General features: G+C 37.8%; 2 protein-coding genes across 2 annotated transcripts; one reads left to right on the top strand and one right to left on the bottom strand.

Annotated features, from left to right (window-relative positions):
• Window positions 1-3,270: 3,270 nt before the first annotated feature.
• Window positions 3,271-4,665, bottom strand: chst2b (carbohydrate (N-acetylglucosamine-6-O) sulfotransferase 2b). The gene has a single exon (XM_030770015.1). The coding sequence runs from the start codon at window positions 4,663-4,665 to the stop codon at window positions 3,271-3,273; it is 1,395 nt and encodes a 464-aa protein (XP_030625875.1).
• Window positions 4,666-12,128: 7,463 nt separating this feature from the next.
• Window positions 12,129-16,235, top strand: LOC115806748 (NXPE family member 3-like). The gene is made up of 7 exons (XM_030767611.1): window positions 12,129-12,161; window positions 12,967-13,341; window positions 13,905-14,320; window positions 14,408-14,478; window positions 14,901-15,104; window positions 15,366-15,706; window positions 16,041-16,235. Exons 1-7 carry the CDS (start codon window positions 12,129-12,131, stop codon window positions 16,233-16,235), a joined length of 1,635 nt encoding a protein of 544 aa, XP_030623471.1.
• Window positions 16,236-16,984: the final 749 nt, after the last annotated feature.

Below are 16,984 nucleotides of genomic sequence, written 5' to 3'. Positions count from 1 at the left end.
AACTAAGCCTTTAAACACTCCTTCACACAAATAAACATGCACCTTCGTTAGCATGCGAACATAGATTAATTTTCTTCATAAGGTCTAAAGTATGGTGTCTGTGTGTGTGTGTGTGTGTGTGTGTGTGTAGTTGTTTAACATCAATTTTTACACCTTGTTTTGACATGGCAGTCCAAAACAGCATTTAGCAGTGTTTACATATGTGAATCAGATACTCTGTCATTAAACTAGCCCAATGTCTTCAGACTGTTTACACTCTGACAAGACTCATATACTCACTGGAAAATCATAAAGTCACTGGAATTCTACCTAAAGTCAGACAGGGGAGAAAATAACCATAAAGACTGTCAACACACACTGCTCACATTGTCCTTGTATGGAACCAGAGCAACAGTGGGGGGGTGGGGGGTGGGGGGCATATATTTTCTGCTGTCTTACAATGTGCTTTAGCTCTGACAGCTTTGTTCTGATGTCTCTAATGTTCTGCGACTTTACTGTCTCTCCTGGGCAAACCATACAAATTTGTTGGATTGTATTTCACTTTGTGCCTGTTCCTACAAAAGACGAAACATCTCTCTCTCTCTCTCTCTCTCTCAAAACGAATCTTAACGCAATTCTTATTGATGCTCAGCACAGTCCAAGTATTACTGTCTCATAGTAGACTGTCTAAAACTGGCTTAACCACAAAATCATGTTTTTTCATCCGTCTGAATGAAACTGTTCATGCAGTTGATTGAAAATTCCAACTGAGGTGTCTATGTGTATGTGTGTGTGTGTGTGTGTGTGTGTGTGTGTGTTTTCTTTTTACTTTTTTTTTCCTCCTTTTTTTACTCAAAGTGTTTCATAAAGAAAGCTAAAAACAGACAAGACTAAAATGACAACAGTCCAAGGACTGTTCAGAGAAATGGATACAGATTGAAGCTGCTTGTGTCCAATGTTGCTGGATGTAATTCACTGCAATGACCATGTATAAATGACTACGCACTGAAACAAACAGGGACATCCATGGTGGTAATTACTGAGTCCCCTAATACAGACAGTCAGCGGGAAGAGGACACTATGGTGGTGCTCACTTGGACTGTTTGACCTTACCCTCTCAGATCACAAATATCAAGGGCCCTCTTACCCCATCTCTCTCTCTCTCTCTCTCTCTCTCTCTCTCTCTCTCACACACACACACACACACACGCACACACAAAGTGTGCGGGCTGTCACCATGGTGACCAGATGGACAGCTGTAGGGCACAGTGTGGGGTCATTCCCTTTGTCCCCTCTGTCCAAGCGTAGGCATGTTTTCATACTGAAAGGTAAACAACATATGGAACTGCTTTTGCTCCTCGCAACAACCCTCTTTTTACGTACTTTTCTTGCTTCACCAGGGAAAAAACAAGTTTAGTAATATACTGAATGCTTGCTCTACCCCTGTATAACTTGTTAAATGTTTACTCCACTTTTATACTTCCCATTCTTACTCACTCACATTAATCTGATAAAACAGCCCCCAGTTCACAAAAACACTTCCCACGGCACTTATAAGCAAACAGTGAATAACAGTAATGAAATCTTAATATGCAATTCATATGGGCAAATATTTTCTAAATGAACAAGTTTTAAAATTCTTTGTTTTGAATGATCTTTATAGTTCTGTCTTACACTGGTACTCTTGTCAGATTCCTTGAGAAATGATTAGCAGTGAATTTTAATAATACATTCTCTTTTGAGGCTTTGTGAAATTATCAATATGTTATCCACAAAAGCCTTGAAACATTTGCAAGATGAAAGCTAAGTCTTCCTCATATTCTTTTGCCTTCACATAAGGAAATGCCACAAGGCTGATTTTGCAATTGGAAAACGTCATTATTTCTTACACAGGGGTTAAAAGAAAAAAGAACTCTGAACTGGTATTGTGAGATTGTACAGATAAGCATCTGACTTTCTATAATCTAGTCAGACTCCATTACCAAACGAGTTGCAAAGAGCCATTGTTTTGACTGCTGTTCAGTACTGGATCATGACAGATGCTTTTGTACGCTAAAACAAACCAGACCATTGATCTGGGATGGTTCTCAATGTACAACGTTATGCCATAACCTATTCACTTTATTTTTTTTCACCCTGATATTCTCAGCAGAACAAATAGTCAGTCTTGTCAGAACAGTAAAACAGGGAATTAAAATCAATCTTATATATTCATGTCATGTATGTTATGAATTTGGCTCAGCTGGGAAATTGGAAACGTGGCTGCACTGTGGGATGCAACTTCGTTAAAAGTAGAGAAAAAGTTCTGCCATTCCCAAGACTCACAAGGGAGGGTAATCTATCTCCTGGCTGACCTTGGCATGCAAAGGCTTTTGTTTAACAAACTCATTTGATTCGGTTAATGAAGGTCCCAAGATCATGAATATTGGATCCTATAAGGATGAAAACAAAACCCTTGGCAGGGATGTCCCTCGAGAGAAACACTGCCCTGAAAAGTCAAGCTTAAAGCTGACTATGAACAGAACAGAACACATTTTAATATACATGACTGTCTTGCTGTTTTACCGTCAGTGAAATTCAGAGGCTTAATTTTGACAAGTCTATACAATGACTGGGACAGTAATCAATCCATGCCAAACCTTGTGTGAGACAAGCACAGATACTAATAATCCTTGGTAAGAGGTTAAAGAGAACTACTGTAAGTGAGACTCATGAAACTTCCATGTTTAATCCAACATCTTGATGATAACATTATGAAGGTCCTAAAAAAGAGATAGAGGACATTCCAAGCGAGAGTCTACCACTGAAATGTCTTTAAGATGACGCAATTATAACAGACAAGTTTAATGATTGTCTCCAAGCTGATCCATATCTAACAAGGAAAACACTGCCTGCTTTTGAAATGAGATCTTTGCTGTTGCTGTTAACATTGTAATTAATTGCCATCCATTGTCTTCTATTAAACAGAGAGAAAAGAGGATATAAAACATAGCAGGTTTGGAACATTCACAGCAACCCTGAAATACACATTTTTATTCTGTTAACAATACAAGACACATGATTTGTAAAGTTTTATCAATCATCTCATTTTGTAACTTCTTGTTCACAGGTGATGCATTGCCAAACACCCCAGTGTGTGCAAATGTAATAGTAATGGTCCGAGCAAAAACAATACATTCTGACATATGTCAAACTCATCCAAATAAAGCTTATATTCCATAACTAAAATCAAATGTCACTCCATTCAAAAATGAAAAAGTCTGATATTACTGTCTTTTGGCAAGAACTTTTTCACAGTTTTGAGGAGGTCAGTAAGGATTTTCGTAAGTCTTTAGCTTCCCCTGCGGTCCTCACCCGCTCATATCCCAGCACTGCCATTGCATGATGGCAATATTCCTCTACCTGTTTTATCTGTTGAATACTCAGCACAGTTCTCCATGCACTGGCTGCTTGAGTGGCATTCCTGGAGGAGACGATAAACGGCTTAGATGACGAGCTCGTGCCATTTGTCATGTTCAGGGCAAAAGACTCAATGTCGTGGCTGGAACTGAGGTTGACAAAGCGGTAAACGCTTCGTAGCACTTTGACAGGGTTCTCCACCAGGTCCTCGTAGCGTACCGCCATGTATTTTCCTCTCAGCCAGCTGGGAGGGTTTAAGGCAGTTCTCAAGCTCCTTAAAGTCCTGTCACATATCACTTCCATAGCTCCAATGGAGTGGTAGTCGGCACCATCCTTTTTGCTTACTTTATGTCCAGGATCAACAAACGGTATTCGTCGAAGTTTTGGGTCCCTGCTCCTGACCACCTGTAAGTTCTCACGAATCAAGCCATGTCTGGATTTGATCCTGGAATTAGCCACTGCTCTCGGGTCTCGAACCAGGTGAATCACCTTGAGATCCAGGGATGGGTCCTCCATCAGAGGAGCCAATATGTTAACATCCAAGATTCGCACCCCTTTGATAACAATAGTGTTATATTTCAGACACTCTTCCTCTAGAAGTCTGAGGCTCTGCGGAGGGCACTTTTTACACACCTTATCATCAACCATACCCACCACATCCTTCCTGTAGGCTGAACACAAAGGGTAGGAGCAGATGACTTTATTGAGGGTGGCTCCAAAGAGTCCAAGTGAGGTAAAATTCTTGCCCCCAGGGCTGTTGTACAGCTGGAAAACAGAAAAGTCGCAGCGATATAGGGAGCTCAGCATGTCTCTTGCTGCCCCTTGTAGAGAGACAGCATCACCTGGGTACAGTTTCTGCCAGATGTGCCACATGGGTTCATACAAGAAGAACACTTCTGGGTTTTGATTAAAGAGCTCTCCGAAAAAAGACGATCCAGACCTCCAAGTGGTCAGGATGTAGACAAGCTGTCTTTTCTTAGCCAGGGAGGGTCTGTAAAGGAAACGGATATCAGATCTGCCCTGGAATGGAGTGCTCCTCATCTGGTGATTGCACTGTTGTGGTTCCTTAGTCCATTTGTAATTAGCCAAGTTCAACATAGTCAGAACCAACAGCAGAAAATAGGCAATGAATAAAACAATCCTCTTTCTGCGTAACACCTTCATCATGATTCCTGGCTGAGCTATTATTTTGGTATGGTTGCTGTATGTTTTGAGCTTTCTTCCATATACTGCATCCTTCTCATAGGGAGCAGTTATCTTAAGTTGCTGGTACTGTTTTCCTCTCATCTATAGCTATTAAACGGGTGAGTGGTTTGTGCCACTCAGACATACATTTCTCAGTATGACACAATGAAGAAAGAAAAAGCAGCGGTTTTCTGTATATGCTGAATAACAGTAACACATGAACGAAACAGACTATTTCCTGATCAGGCAGCAGCTCATGCAATACTTATCTCATTCGCAATCCAAAACACTGTAATGTTGGTCTATCTTCACTGCACTGCGCAAGGATCCCCTTACCTCTCATAAAAATACACAGTGCATACATTACATTCATTCTCGCAAAAATAACGGATGATAGTCTTCGACAAACATGAAAACGACACGTTTATCTATATAAACACCGTCTGCATCAGAAGTGGACATTTCTGCGTAGTTTGAATCTGGTGTATCTCTGCGAGATCTTTCTGTAACAGTCGGCTTCTCCTGATATTAATAATCACTTGCCCCACTAACGACCGCTGCTTTAAAATAAGACACTGGCAAATAATTATCCAATCGTTTCAAAATTCCGAAATCGGAGAGTGCAGTCCATTTCGAAGCCTCTTTTGTTATTCAGTCTGATGTGCTGTGTCTTGCAACTATTAGGCTGAACTGATTCAATCCGAATCGACGTAGACCCTCCCATTCGCGTTTTCTATTGGAACGTAACCGGTGTCGTATTTCATTCAATAGCGCCATGGGTTCTTTGACTTGTCTGTCAGTTTCCACTCTTCAGAGGAGAGAAAGGTCTTTTAGTTGGGCAATAACCCATAAACCCGTAATAAACCCATAGGTATATTAAATTTGACTTCTACTGAGCAATTTCTGCTTTCGAGAAGCAGTCGTGCTCTAGCAGCTGTCTTGTTCAACTTTTTCATGTTCTTAATAGTAGTAGTCTAGTAGTAGTAGTAGCAATAATAATAATAGTAATAATAATAATAATAATAATAATAATAATAATAATAATAATACAATTCACAGATTTACTCTGCATTTGGCCTTCGTGTATGCGTTACAAATTTAGTTTCCTACAAAGCGCAAACTAGGGTTCGATCAGAATGAACGGCAGCCGTCGCCAAGACTTACCTCATTGCTCCCAGAGCGAAAACATCATGCAAAAAGTATTGCTGCAAATGAACGATCAGGCGCTAACCTTCTATCCCAAATGAGAATTACAGATGACGTGTCACAAATGTGTGGCTGAACTAAGCTAACCGTATAATGTTATCATGTATTGTCAGTCTATATTTTATACGTGTACTGTTCCGTTATATATAATCAATAACGAGAAGGTAGGTGGAGTGAGGAAGTAGATGTAGTCTCAGTAATACGACCATGCTGTGCATTTTCTGCATTTTCTAAACAACAACAAACCTTTCTACACGAACCTTTTCGTCGCTTATCCATGCCCACAACCCTCTCTATCTGTCCAATCTTCTTCTTCTGCTTCTAATTATTATTACTGTGGTTGTTGCTACTGATGTTGTTGCTGTTGTTGTCACACGTTTTGTTTTGCTTTGTTGTCTAAACTCCTTTTCCCGCAACAGAATCTGAATATGCAAAACTCAAAAGGAAGAGCTATTGTGCTGAGGTCAAAACGCCAGCACTTGATACAGCTTTAAAAAGCGTTCATACAAGACCGATATATTACGGAAGGGTTCATCACAACAGCTGACCGTTAGATGTTACCATCATAGAAGTATAATCATTGCTCTGTTTTTAATAAAGCAGAATCAAATTCATACTACTGTCACTCACCATAAGTGAGTAAGAGTTTGGCATTTTAATGTAAAATTACTAAGTAATTAAGGTCTTCAGCAAGATGTTAGACTGACTATTTGCTGTAGACATCTTGGTCTTTGAAACAGCTGTTTGAAAAAATTAAATGCCTCTGTAGGGGTAAAAGAAAAAAAAAAGTATAATAAAAATGTCTTCGTACGCTGGGAAAGGGCGCCATCTACTGGTGTGTATGGACTTGTCAACTCAGATGATCAGCTTTGACATAGTTTGCATCCTCAGTAAACAATGTCACAAGCTGACGTTTACATATGGAAATGTCAAAATACAATTAAATAAATATCAAAATTTAAGAAAGCTGACATTAAAGACATAGAAGTGACTGTCACTAATTGTGGTCTTACTCAGCATAGTTGCTTGGTTTGTGGCAACAGCATGTTTCACACTGAACGGTCTGAACCCTTACAATCTAGACCAGTTCCATTTCATAGTGAATGGATTTTCAGCTGTAAACAACCCAATACCTCAATAAACAGATCAATCTTCTCCTACATAAGAGGTAAGGAGGTCTGGTAATATGTTTATCTATGATAAAGTGTAGAGTATAGCCTAGAATGGGAGGAGTGAGCCCTTGATTGCTGTCATACTGATTAAAAAAAAAAAGTAAAAAGGTTATTTATTTCGTACAAATATTTTAAAGAGTTGTAGAAGAAAAAACATGTCAAATAACTTTCGGCAGTGTGGTGCTGATGTGCCAAAAGATTAAGTATTTCATTATTCGTGAAACCTACACTATACTAAAGTATAACTTCACAAGACACTCCACGTTCCTCATTTTAACGCAGGTGGCAGTCTGCTCTTCTGATATTCCCTCTCTAAAATAACAAGTAGCCTAAAATTACGACTTTATTCTCTTAATATTATGACTTCTTTCTCGTAAAATGACGGCTTTATTCCCGTAGTATTATGATTTCTTTCTTGTAAAATTACCACTTTATTCTCGTGGCAGTGTCCTCCAAGTGGTTCTGTCTTAAACAGTTTCTTGCACAATCTTTTCAAAGTCCTGATACTTAGGGTAATGTGGTGCTGATGTGCCAAAAGATAAGGTATTCCGTTATTTGTGAATCCTATACTAAAGTATAACTACTAACAACGTGGAGAACAAGATGCTCCACGTAGTAGATTAGCCTACGTTAGCAGCGTATTGTAGTTAGTAGCTAGTTCACCTGCACGCTGTGCTCACTGATCGTCAGCCTGTGTGTCACACGGTCGCGTCCTCCAATTAGGGCGGGTGGTGGCGGGGTTCACAATGTTCACATAGGTATTTATTAGTTTAGAGTTTCATTTATTGGCTTGAGTGTGGATTAGGAACTGAATGTTAGTTTCAAAATGATTTTCTTTTCAATGATGTTTATGGTTATAGATGTTTATTGCTGGGTTTATGAAAACCACACACCAATATTACATTTGAGTGTTCCTAATTATTATAACAGTTTACTGAAGAGCACTTATATTAACACATTAATACCTGGAAATTAGAAGTGTAATAAAAACAAAAACAGGATTGTTATGCCTATTTTCACTTTTATCCGAATACAAATACAAATACAGATAATTTTGCTGCCTCAACAAATAAAGATACAAATACAAATACTTGGCTCTCTGCACATCCCTACCAGGCTGGTATTCAAAAGTATTCGTTTAGCACCTTTCAAAGTGTTGACATTATTAGTGCATCACAGTGTTGGTTGAGTAATAACTGAGATGTAAAATATTAACACTGAATCAGATCATTTTGACACCTTCTCAGCTGAAATGAACACCATGCATGTTTTCAGGTAGCACTAAAAGAGGTGATAAATGCTTCCTCATTCAAAACAGCAACAACAGTTTTAAAATGTAGACTATCAAAGACATTCTTTCACTACAGTGATCCATACTCATTTGATGTCATTCTATGTGCAGCTATCAACATTAACAATACTAAAAGTACAACAGTTATTATAAAATAATATATGACAAAGCATAATAAATCATGATAAATTAAAAAGCAGTTCAAAAATGTTTTAAAAATTAAAAAATATTTAATTTAAAAAGGCTCACTCCAGAGTCATTAGAAAACTCAAGAGATAGCACTGTGCTGCTATTTTGCTGATATTTATTACTGACATTTAGTGTAGATATCACAACACTAACAGATTTAGTTGATTTATCTGTGTGTGTGTGTGTGTGTGTGTGTGTGTGTGTGTGGCCCTGGTTGCAAGCATAAAGCTGAGAAATCTATTCCTTAAAACAGCTTGGTCATTATGTCAGAAGCAACAGTACTGACCTCACTGAAATAAATCAAGAGATTGACTCTGTTGTTAAATTTGAAACTTTCAATAGTATTGTCAATAGGACTGCTGTAATAGTGCTCATTGATGGCTTAAGGTCTTAGAGGGACACATTGCCCGTCCTCACTGAATATTTCCTGATGTCGTATCAGTAACACACCTCCTACAGCTGGATTTTACACTGTGTCACGAGACTAGAGACTGGGTGCATGGGCAGTTAACCATGGGCTTGCTTTGCAGGAGGTGGACTAAGATACAAACAAGGCAACCAGGTTGACACAGAGCAGGATTCACAGACGGGTGTCCTGGACTGGGGACAAGGATACTTGATGCAGAGTAAGGCAGAAAGATAAACTATGAGCTTTACAGTTAGCACTTAATCTTAACTAAACCTTTGCAACTAATGATTGAATTATTAACTAAATGAACCAAAGGAAACTAAGCACTGGTTTAAACAATGAAAACTGACCTCATTTCTTTTAAACTCATTCATAAATTCTGTCCAGCCAAACAATATGTTTAAAAAAATGAGAGGCTTTGATGTGAATTATAGTTTCTGTTATGGCTGTCCAGAAACTGTTGTGCATTTATTTTGGCATTGCCCAATTGTGAGGAATTTCTGGCAAAACCTATGTGCCTTTATTACTGAAGATATTGATGAAGGATTTATCTTACTTTGGAAGAATGTTTTGTTTGGTCTCCCGGAAAATAATACAGAAAAATACTTATGTGTACACAATTAATTTTATTATTATAATGGCTAAATTTCACATCCATAAATGTAAATATAGGTAGGAAACCATGTTTTGTCGCCTTTAGTAAAGAGTTCAAACCATACATTTGTTCAGTTCAGCACTCCCCAAAGCAAAAGCAATTAAAACTGTTGCAGTTTGTACTGTATTAAAAATCTTTATGAAGATCTTTATTCCCCCCCAAGCGTTAAACTATAATGTGAAAATGTGTATTTTTGTCTCACTGTCTTTCTTCTCTCTCTTCTCATATTATATGCTCTCCTTCATACTTATTGTGTTGTTATAAAAGTAATAATGAAATTATTAATTAAAAAAGACACCTTGGAGACGCATGATAGACACAGGTATAAGCAGCAATGTGTCTTGACCATCCACTTGTGATCCGATCGCCCAAGACGCATCTTAAAACCAAGAATAAACAGGGCTATGAAGTGTACCAATAAGCGTATTCACCAATCTTTTCAAAGAGAGAACAAAACTGTACCTAGAGGCAAGTTTTTCTGGAGGTCTCAAGCTGGAGAAGGGCTTGGCTCTTACCTTATAAGTATTGTATTTCAAATAAGGCCAAGGAGGTACATTTCAAAATGTTACATAAGATATACCCTGCTAATTGTCTTGTTGCTAAATTTAAAAACATTAATATTTCTTGTACCTTTTGCAAACATACTATAGAAACAATTTCTCACCTATTTTTTGATTGTGAAATATCCTGAAAATTTTGGACAGATCTAGAGTCTCATTTTTTTGACGCTACTAACGGTCTACTCTTTTAATCTCAGGGGCCCCAGTTGCTCAGAAGTGATCTGATCAGATTCTAGCTATTGGATTGGATCACATCTTGAAAAGGGGTTGTTCAAAAGAAAAAAAGGATTCTGAAATCAGATCAGATCACGTAATCCAATCTTGGTTTTGGTCTGTATCAAACATTGAGTATGTGTTCTTCAAAACTTTTTAGTAGGATTGGGATATCTTTGATCCAAAAAATCTGGATTATCCTGATCCCAGCAGAAGGGTGGATTCAGGGTGGATTTCAGGAACAAAATGTAATAAAACTTTAAAATTGGTCAAATAATACAACATTTCTATCATGTAGTATATATACATTTGTTTATGTACTTGATTTGTTTAACCATTGCATTGATAAAGTAGATAAAGTAGACATTAGGCTACCTACCTAAGCCTTTCAGTACAGTATCATAAAAAAAGGGGGGGGGGGTTGTCCCCATAAAATAATCCTCCAAACAGCTGTCAATATCCTGTCAATATCAAGCAAAAATAATATATTTAATTTTAATTGTCATTTATCACTGTATATTAATTACAATGACACTATCATCAGAGGTGAACCAGTCAAAAGTAGTTTCTAACAACTGCATCCTTTATTACATGTCCAGTCTGTCCCTCATTCTTTATTTTGTTAACTATTGGACATTTAGCCTTTTTATGACTTTAAAAAATATCCACAATGTATTTGTGAATAATGTATATTTGTTTGTTTTTATTTATTTGTTGTGGGTCAGATGAGGGGTCTGACTGTTTAAAAGAAATTGAAAATGGAAAGGGATGTTTGTGTTGTTTTATTGTGCCGTTTTCTGTGTCTCCAAATGAAGTGACCCCACACTGGCTATTCCACCTGTTGTTCTTTACATAGCTAGGAGCCTACATTGTGATATATAACCCCATTTTGAACACTGGCAATCCAGATTTGGAGCACTGACAATCTGGATTTGGTAATCTTGAAAAGTTTGTATATGGATCAGGGTGATCCAATCCAATGTTGCTTTGAAAAACTGACACAAAAATAAGATGAATTACTTGCTAGAAAGCAAAACATGGGATTTCCAAATCTGGATCATTCTGAGCCAAATTAAATTTTTTGATCAACTGGACCAGGGATATTATCTGTTACTATGATAATCCAGATGATGGCGCTCTTGAATATCTGATTAATTTCATTATCCCATATGCAATTTTTTTTTATTCACAAACAGAAGTCTTCTAGACCACTACCTAAGATCTCACCTTTCCTCCTAGAACTGAATTCTGTAGTTAAATCATTCAGTTTATTGAACAACAAAAAAGTAAAAAGTTATTGAAACATTATGGAACTTTTCTTTTGTTTTGCTGGGGGTTTTTTTGTTTTGTTTTGGGGGTTTTTGTCTGTTTGTTTGGGGAGTTGTTTGTTTGTTTTGTTTTTCTTTATAACAAATACTTTTCATTTTGTTTTTCCCCTCTTGTGTTACCCCAGAAAAACGCCCTCACCTAAAAATACACCTAATGCTTTGAGGTTCCTACCCCACACATTTCACTCTTACACCTGTAACTGACACGATTGCGACTGACAAAACGTAAACTTCTCAGATGATTCTATATCTCATAATGAACCGTTGTCACAATCGATGTTACAATAATTCGTCTCTTATAAAACACAAAACATTCTAGCTTCCACTGAGACAAATCCTTCCCTTTCTTCTATAAACAGGTGCCGTTAAACCATAGATATGAGCAAACACTCTGGCTGAATGATTTTTTTCTTTCTTGTTTTTTAAATTTCGTAAGACAAGGGAATTTACGCTAGTGTAAAGCTCTAGATATCTACACTAAGACTTGCACCTTTATCAGCCTACTTCCGTAACGCCGTTCGTTACACCTTTCAGGAGCAAAAATGACGGGTATTCCATTACCTGCTGTGTTCCAGGTGTGACACTCAACAAAACTGGAATAGAACGAAATTATACTTTTTCGTCAGTCAGACGTTGTACTGATGCGTTTGGTCTGGCACTTCGTTTTCAGCTCAACATATTTGAACGCAAACTGCCAACTACTTTCTCTTCCCTGACAATTTTGTACATCAGCGCATGAGGGCTAACAACATTATGGACTTGCTGTGCCGTTTCCAAAACAATAAAAACAAAAATATGTATTTTTCAGGTAAGTAGCCTATATTATATGCTTAACATTTTAAGCATGTATTGTAGCACTGGTTTACAATTTACGATGTATGAAAATTATGCGTCTGAATTCGCATAATCAAGATACAGCTTTCTCTCTTGTTTGCATCATGGTTTTATGTGTCGTAATTCCAGCTTATATTAGCGACAGTTTACGTAATTTGTTTGACAGGCAAACAAATTCCATAAAAAAACGCTAAAACGCCGATTTCTTGTTGTCACTTATACTCAAAGCTATATCAGAACGGATTTTTTTATACACATTGTCTTAGCTCACAGGAGAGGGCAGCTTTTCCGGTCTGTTTTCATACTCCCATGTTTTGGAACCATGTTGTTTCTGGTGAGTCAAAGTGCTTCAGACTACTTCGTATATCACAGTAATAACTCTCTGCTGAGTTGTTTTGTCAACAAAAATAATTTTGCACCCATGACAACCACACACACATTGTTGTTAACAGTTGAAAGTGAAATGTCTCGATCTGGTTTTGTTCTGTTGGTCTTTCCTTTTTTTAAAGATAAATAACGTGACTGACTGTTAATGATCCATTCCAGGTTGTGTGGTACCAAGCTGGTGAAGGCAACCAAATTAAAAAAATTCCCCTCCCGAGACCTTTCAACTCACGTCACAATGGGAAATATGTAAGCACTGAGTCTACACCCTCTGAAACTGCTGACACTGGATTCAGCCCTGAAGAATGGGCCAGAATGCTGAAGGCTCTGGACTGGCCAACTCCAGATCAGCCCATCACACACATAGCCATGACCACATGCCCAGCTTGCTCCACATTCTCCATACTGGGACAGAAAGAGAAGTACAGAGCGGGAGATGAATTGTATGTCCATATAGTAGCAAAAGACCACAATAATATCCCCAAACTATATGGAGGTGACTTTTTCCAAGCGAAGCTTTATTCATCTAAGTTGAAGGTTAGTTTGCATATTGAAAATGTAATCAGACTAATATGCATATCAAAAGTTGGTTCAATACATGCTAGTCATTGAGAGAAAAAGAAAAACGTTGTGAACTTATTAGACTGTCAGACATGTCTCTGCATTTTCAGGGCCCAAATGGGGACACAACAAGGTTTACACACTATTTTAAATCACTGAGGTTTAATTTGGTTTAAATCAATAAGGTGTAAAAAGGTTTAGATTTAATTAGCTGAAATGGTTTTCATGATTTACTGTGTGAAGTCAAAATTTCTAATTAGTCTCTCAGTACTTTTGGTTTACTCAGTAGTGAAGTTTGGCTTTCACATCAAGTGTTCTATAGGCAATACGTAAATTAGCATATATAAACATAGCACTGGTTATGTTTGATAGTAATACTTGTAAATGTTCAGGTCATCTCAGATCAGCCATAAGTGGCATATATCATTGTCTATATCATTGCCTATATGTGTAAATTTGGTTTTGCTTTCCATTCTGCTTCCTTTGAAATTAATGCTGAAATCGTCATCTAAAGTGATACCTTTTTGTTTTTATCCAAGGCCAGTGTCTTTGGGGAAGTTCTGGATCATCGGAATGGGTCGTACTCAGCACGTCTTCTTCTTCCATGGGTGGGCAAATCCCAAGTTGCCGTACGTTTGGTCCATTCTAGTGAGGCAATACAAGTCTTCAAAAAGTACCTGAATTCTGATGTTGTGCGACATTTTTACTGGGGTCATTTTGAGGGCACTGGACCCAATGGAACAAGGATTAAAGAGACTGTGTCCTGTAATTTGAAATGGGGCCAAGCTGATGGCTGGAAGACAGGAAACTGCTGCTGCGATTATCGGGATCCACAGACAGGAGACGAGTGGCAGTGTGAGAAACCGCCGACACTTCCCTGTGATACATGGGTGTATCACGAAAGGGGTGGATTTAAAAATCCCCTGACTTCTTTTGAGCGGGAACTCTTAGCTGGGTGAGAATGAGAAGGTTACTCATGTTTGATGATATAAGTAAGTGGCACATGAATCAGAATTTTACATGTTTTTAATCTCTGGCACAGGACTCTGACAAACCAAGGCATCAAGGGGCATAATTTCATCTTGAATGTTCTTCCATCAAATGTGAGCATTGGTATGTTTATTAATCCCTTTCAGGGCCTTGTCACTGCGCTTGTCCTTATCAAAGAATGGAAATGCATTCTGGGTTTGACCAACCGCTGTGTGTTGATTGACATCACAGTGGCAAACATTAGCTCATGTGATGGAAAACAGCAATCGTATAGAAAAAAAATGGAAACAACACTATTATTTAATCACATTTTTCCCATTTATTTTGAGAGAATCTGTGTTTTTCATCAATGGGTCAGACTGAATTGTGGTCACACTAATGTTACACTGGTGTAGTAATGTGCAACAGATCCATCAGTTTTAGGTGAACATCTCTATAAAGCTGTTGCAATATAATATCATGACAGTTAATACTATTGCACCTTTACTTTGTACTTGTGAAAATGTGCTTTGATCTTTCTGTCTTCGTGAAATGATGTTGCCTAGGTGCGACAGAGAAATGCCAGCCTGGAATGCCAACACCAGTTCCTGCTGGATTCTATCTGAAAGATGTCTGGACATCTCGTGTGTGTAACATTCATCATTTCAAGCCGATAGAAATGAAGAAGTGTCTGAACAACAAAATGATCTACATGATGGGAGACTCCACCTTAAGGCAGTGGTTTGAGTATTTTGAAATTAAAGTTCCATGTAAGACATCCATTTCCCATTGAAAAGCAGATTGAACTTCATTGTTTTGCAGTATCTATTTAAGTTTTTAAAAGATGCATTGTACATGTAGTTCTTAACACATTCTTACAGTTTCTTAGGCCCTTGTATAAATAAAAATCACCTCTAATGCAGTTAATCTCTTATGAAATGAAGTACAGGTGTAAATAAATCAGTATAGAGGCAGGATGACTCTTGATGGCTCTAACTCAAGATTAATGTTTCTCTCTTCATCTCTTCTAGCCTTGAAACGAATCAACACACACAAACACAGGAAAATTGGGCCTCTTATGGCTGTTAACATGGAAAATAACATTATAATCCGGTGGAGACCTCACGGTCTACCTTTGAGTTTTATAAAGATGCCAGCTGTAGATCTACATTACATAAGCAATCAGATTGATGACTTAACTGGTGGCCCAGACACAATCATCATTTTTAACATCTTTGCACATCTTGTTTTTCACCCACTGACCTTCTACGCCCACCGAGTATTAAAAATACGCCAGGCTGTTTTGGCACTGCTGAACAGGGCGCCTCAAACAAAAGTGATAATTAAATCTGCCAACACCGGTCACAGAAAGGTAGGATTCTGTTCAAAGTGATTCACACTTGTGGGACTAACATGTACTTTGAATGTGCGCATGTGTTTTTCTCATTCCAATATGTGTGTGCACTTTTCCATGCAATATGCTTTTGCTGACATATCTCTGTAAAAATTTTAGAGCATAAGCAAATCTGGGCTATTAAAAGCTTCCTTTGAATTAATGAAGTGTCTGAGTTCTTATGCATAATAATCATTTGCCACTTGTTTGCTAGTTTATTTGTTAGTTTTCTTGCTTGTTTATTAGGAGGGAATTCACACTGCTATCCTGAGCTCACAAATATGAATGTAATTATGTTTCTGTTTTTTGGCAGAACATATATTCAAATGACTGGTACTTCATCCAGCTGAATATAATTATGAGGGAAGCATTCAAAGACCTACCTGTGATCTACATGGATGTTTTTCAGATGACCTCATGCCATTATGCCAAAGAGAATATACATCCACCAGCTGTTATTATTGCTAATGAAATTGACATATTTCTTTCCTTTGTCTGTCCCATTTGAAGATACTGTCAGTGAAAATTCATACACTATGAATAATATCTCTGAAACCTGCATTCAAAATAGAGGGTCCACCGCAAGACTACAGAAAAGTTTTCCATGTTAACTTGTCTGCTTTAGAATTAGGTTCATCGAATTGTATTTTAAAACAACTGATGCCTATCTAATTCATAATAATTTACAAACGTGGTTGCTAAGTAGTTGTATAAGTTGGTGGTTGATAAGTAGTTGTATAAAACCTGTACATACCCAATCAAAAGGATAACAAGTCTTAGAAAAATTCTCCAGAGGCTGATACCATAGCAAATAAAAATTTTAATGCATCAGATTAAGACAAGGAGAACACCAGGTGCAAAACAAGCAGCAACTGCTCCAGGTTGCTGGTAGAAACTGGTATGAGGGGGTCCTCCAAATGTTTATCTTAAAAGACACAGGCCTAGGTCTTCATAGGGATCACTCAGATACCTCAGTGGTCCATGCATACATGGTCCTCTGTCCTCCTTACAGATGCAAACATCACAGCCTTGGCATACCCTGAGGCCTAAGTCACAATACAAGCTTAATTTAGTAAAAGTTTCTTGAAGTTAGCTGGCATCACTAAACCAAACATTCTTCTTTGGTCTTAATGAATTTAACTACAAAAGTGAGCACAACATCAGTCAGCTGCGGTTTTATCTATCCAGTTAAATCACTTACACGGAGCAAATTTAAGACATGAAACTCTCCACTGTAGTGCTGGCTAGCCTGCTGGT

The sequence above is a fragment of the Chanos chanos genome, chromosome 3 (assembly GCF_902362185.1).
Source record: "Chanos chanos chromosome 3, fChaCha1.1, whole genome shotgun sequence".
Classification (NCBI taxonomy): Eukaryota; Metazoa; Chordata; class Actinopteri; order Gonorynchiformes; family Chanidae; genus Chanos; species Chanos chanos.
Note: the sequence above shows the minus strand (reverse complement) of the source record. Positions and strands in the feature narration are given on the sequence as shown.

Coding starts and splice junctions, on each gene's coding strand:
- chst2b (XM_030770015.1), bottom strand. CDS start 4,665: ATGAGAGGAAAACAGTACCAGCAACTTAAGATAACTGCTCCCTATGAG.
- LOC115806748 (XM_030767611.1), top strand. CDS start 12,129: ATGACGGGTATTCCATTACCTGCTGTGTTCCAG. Junction 14,321..14,407: donor GAGCGGGAACTCTTAGCTGG/GTGAGAATGAGA, acceptor TCTCTGGCACAG/GACTCTGACAAACCAAGGCA. Junction 15,105..15,365: donor TTTTGAAATTAAAGTTCCAT/GTAAGACATCCA, acceptor CATCTCTTCTAG/CCTTGAAACGAATCAACACA.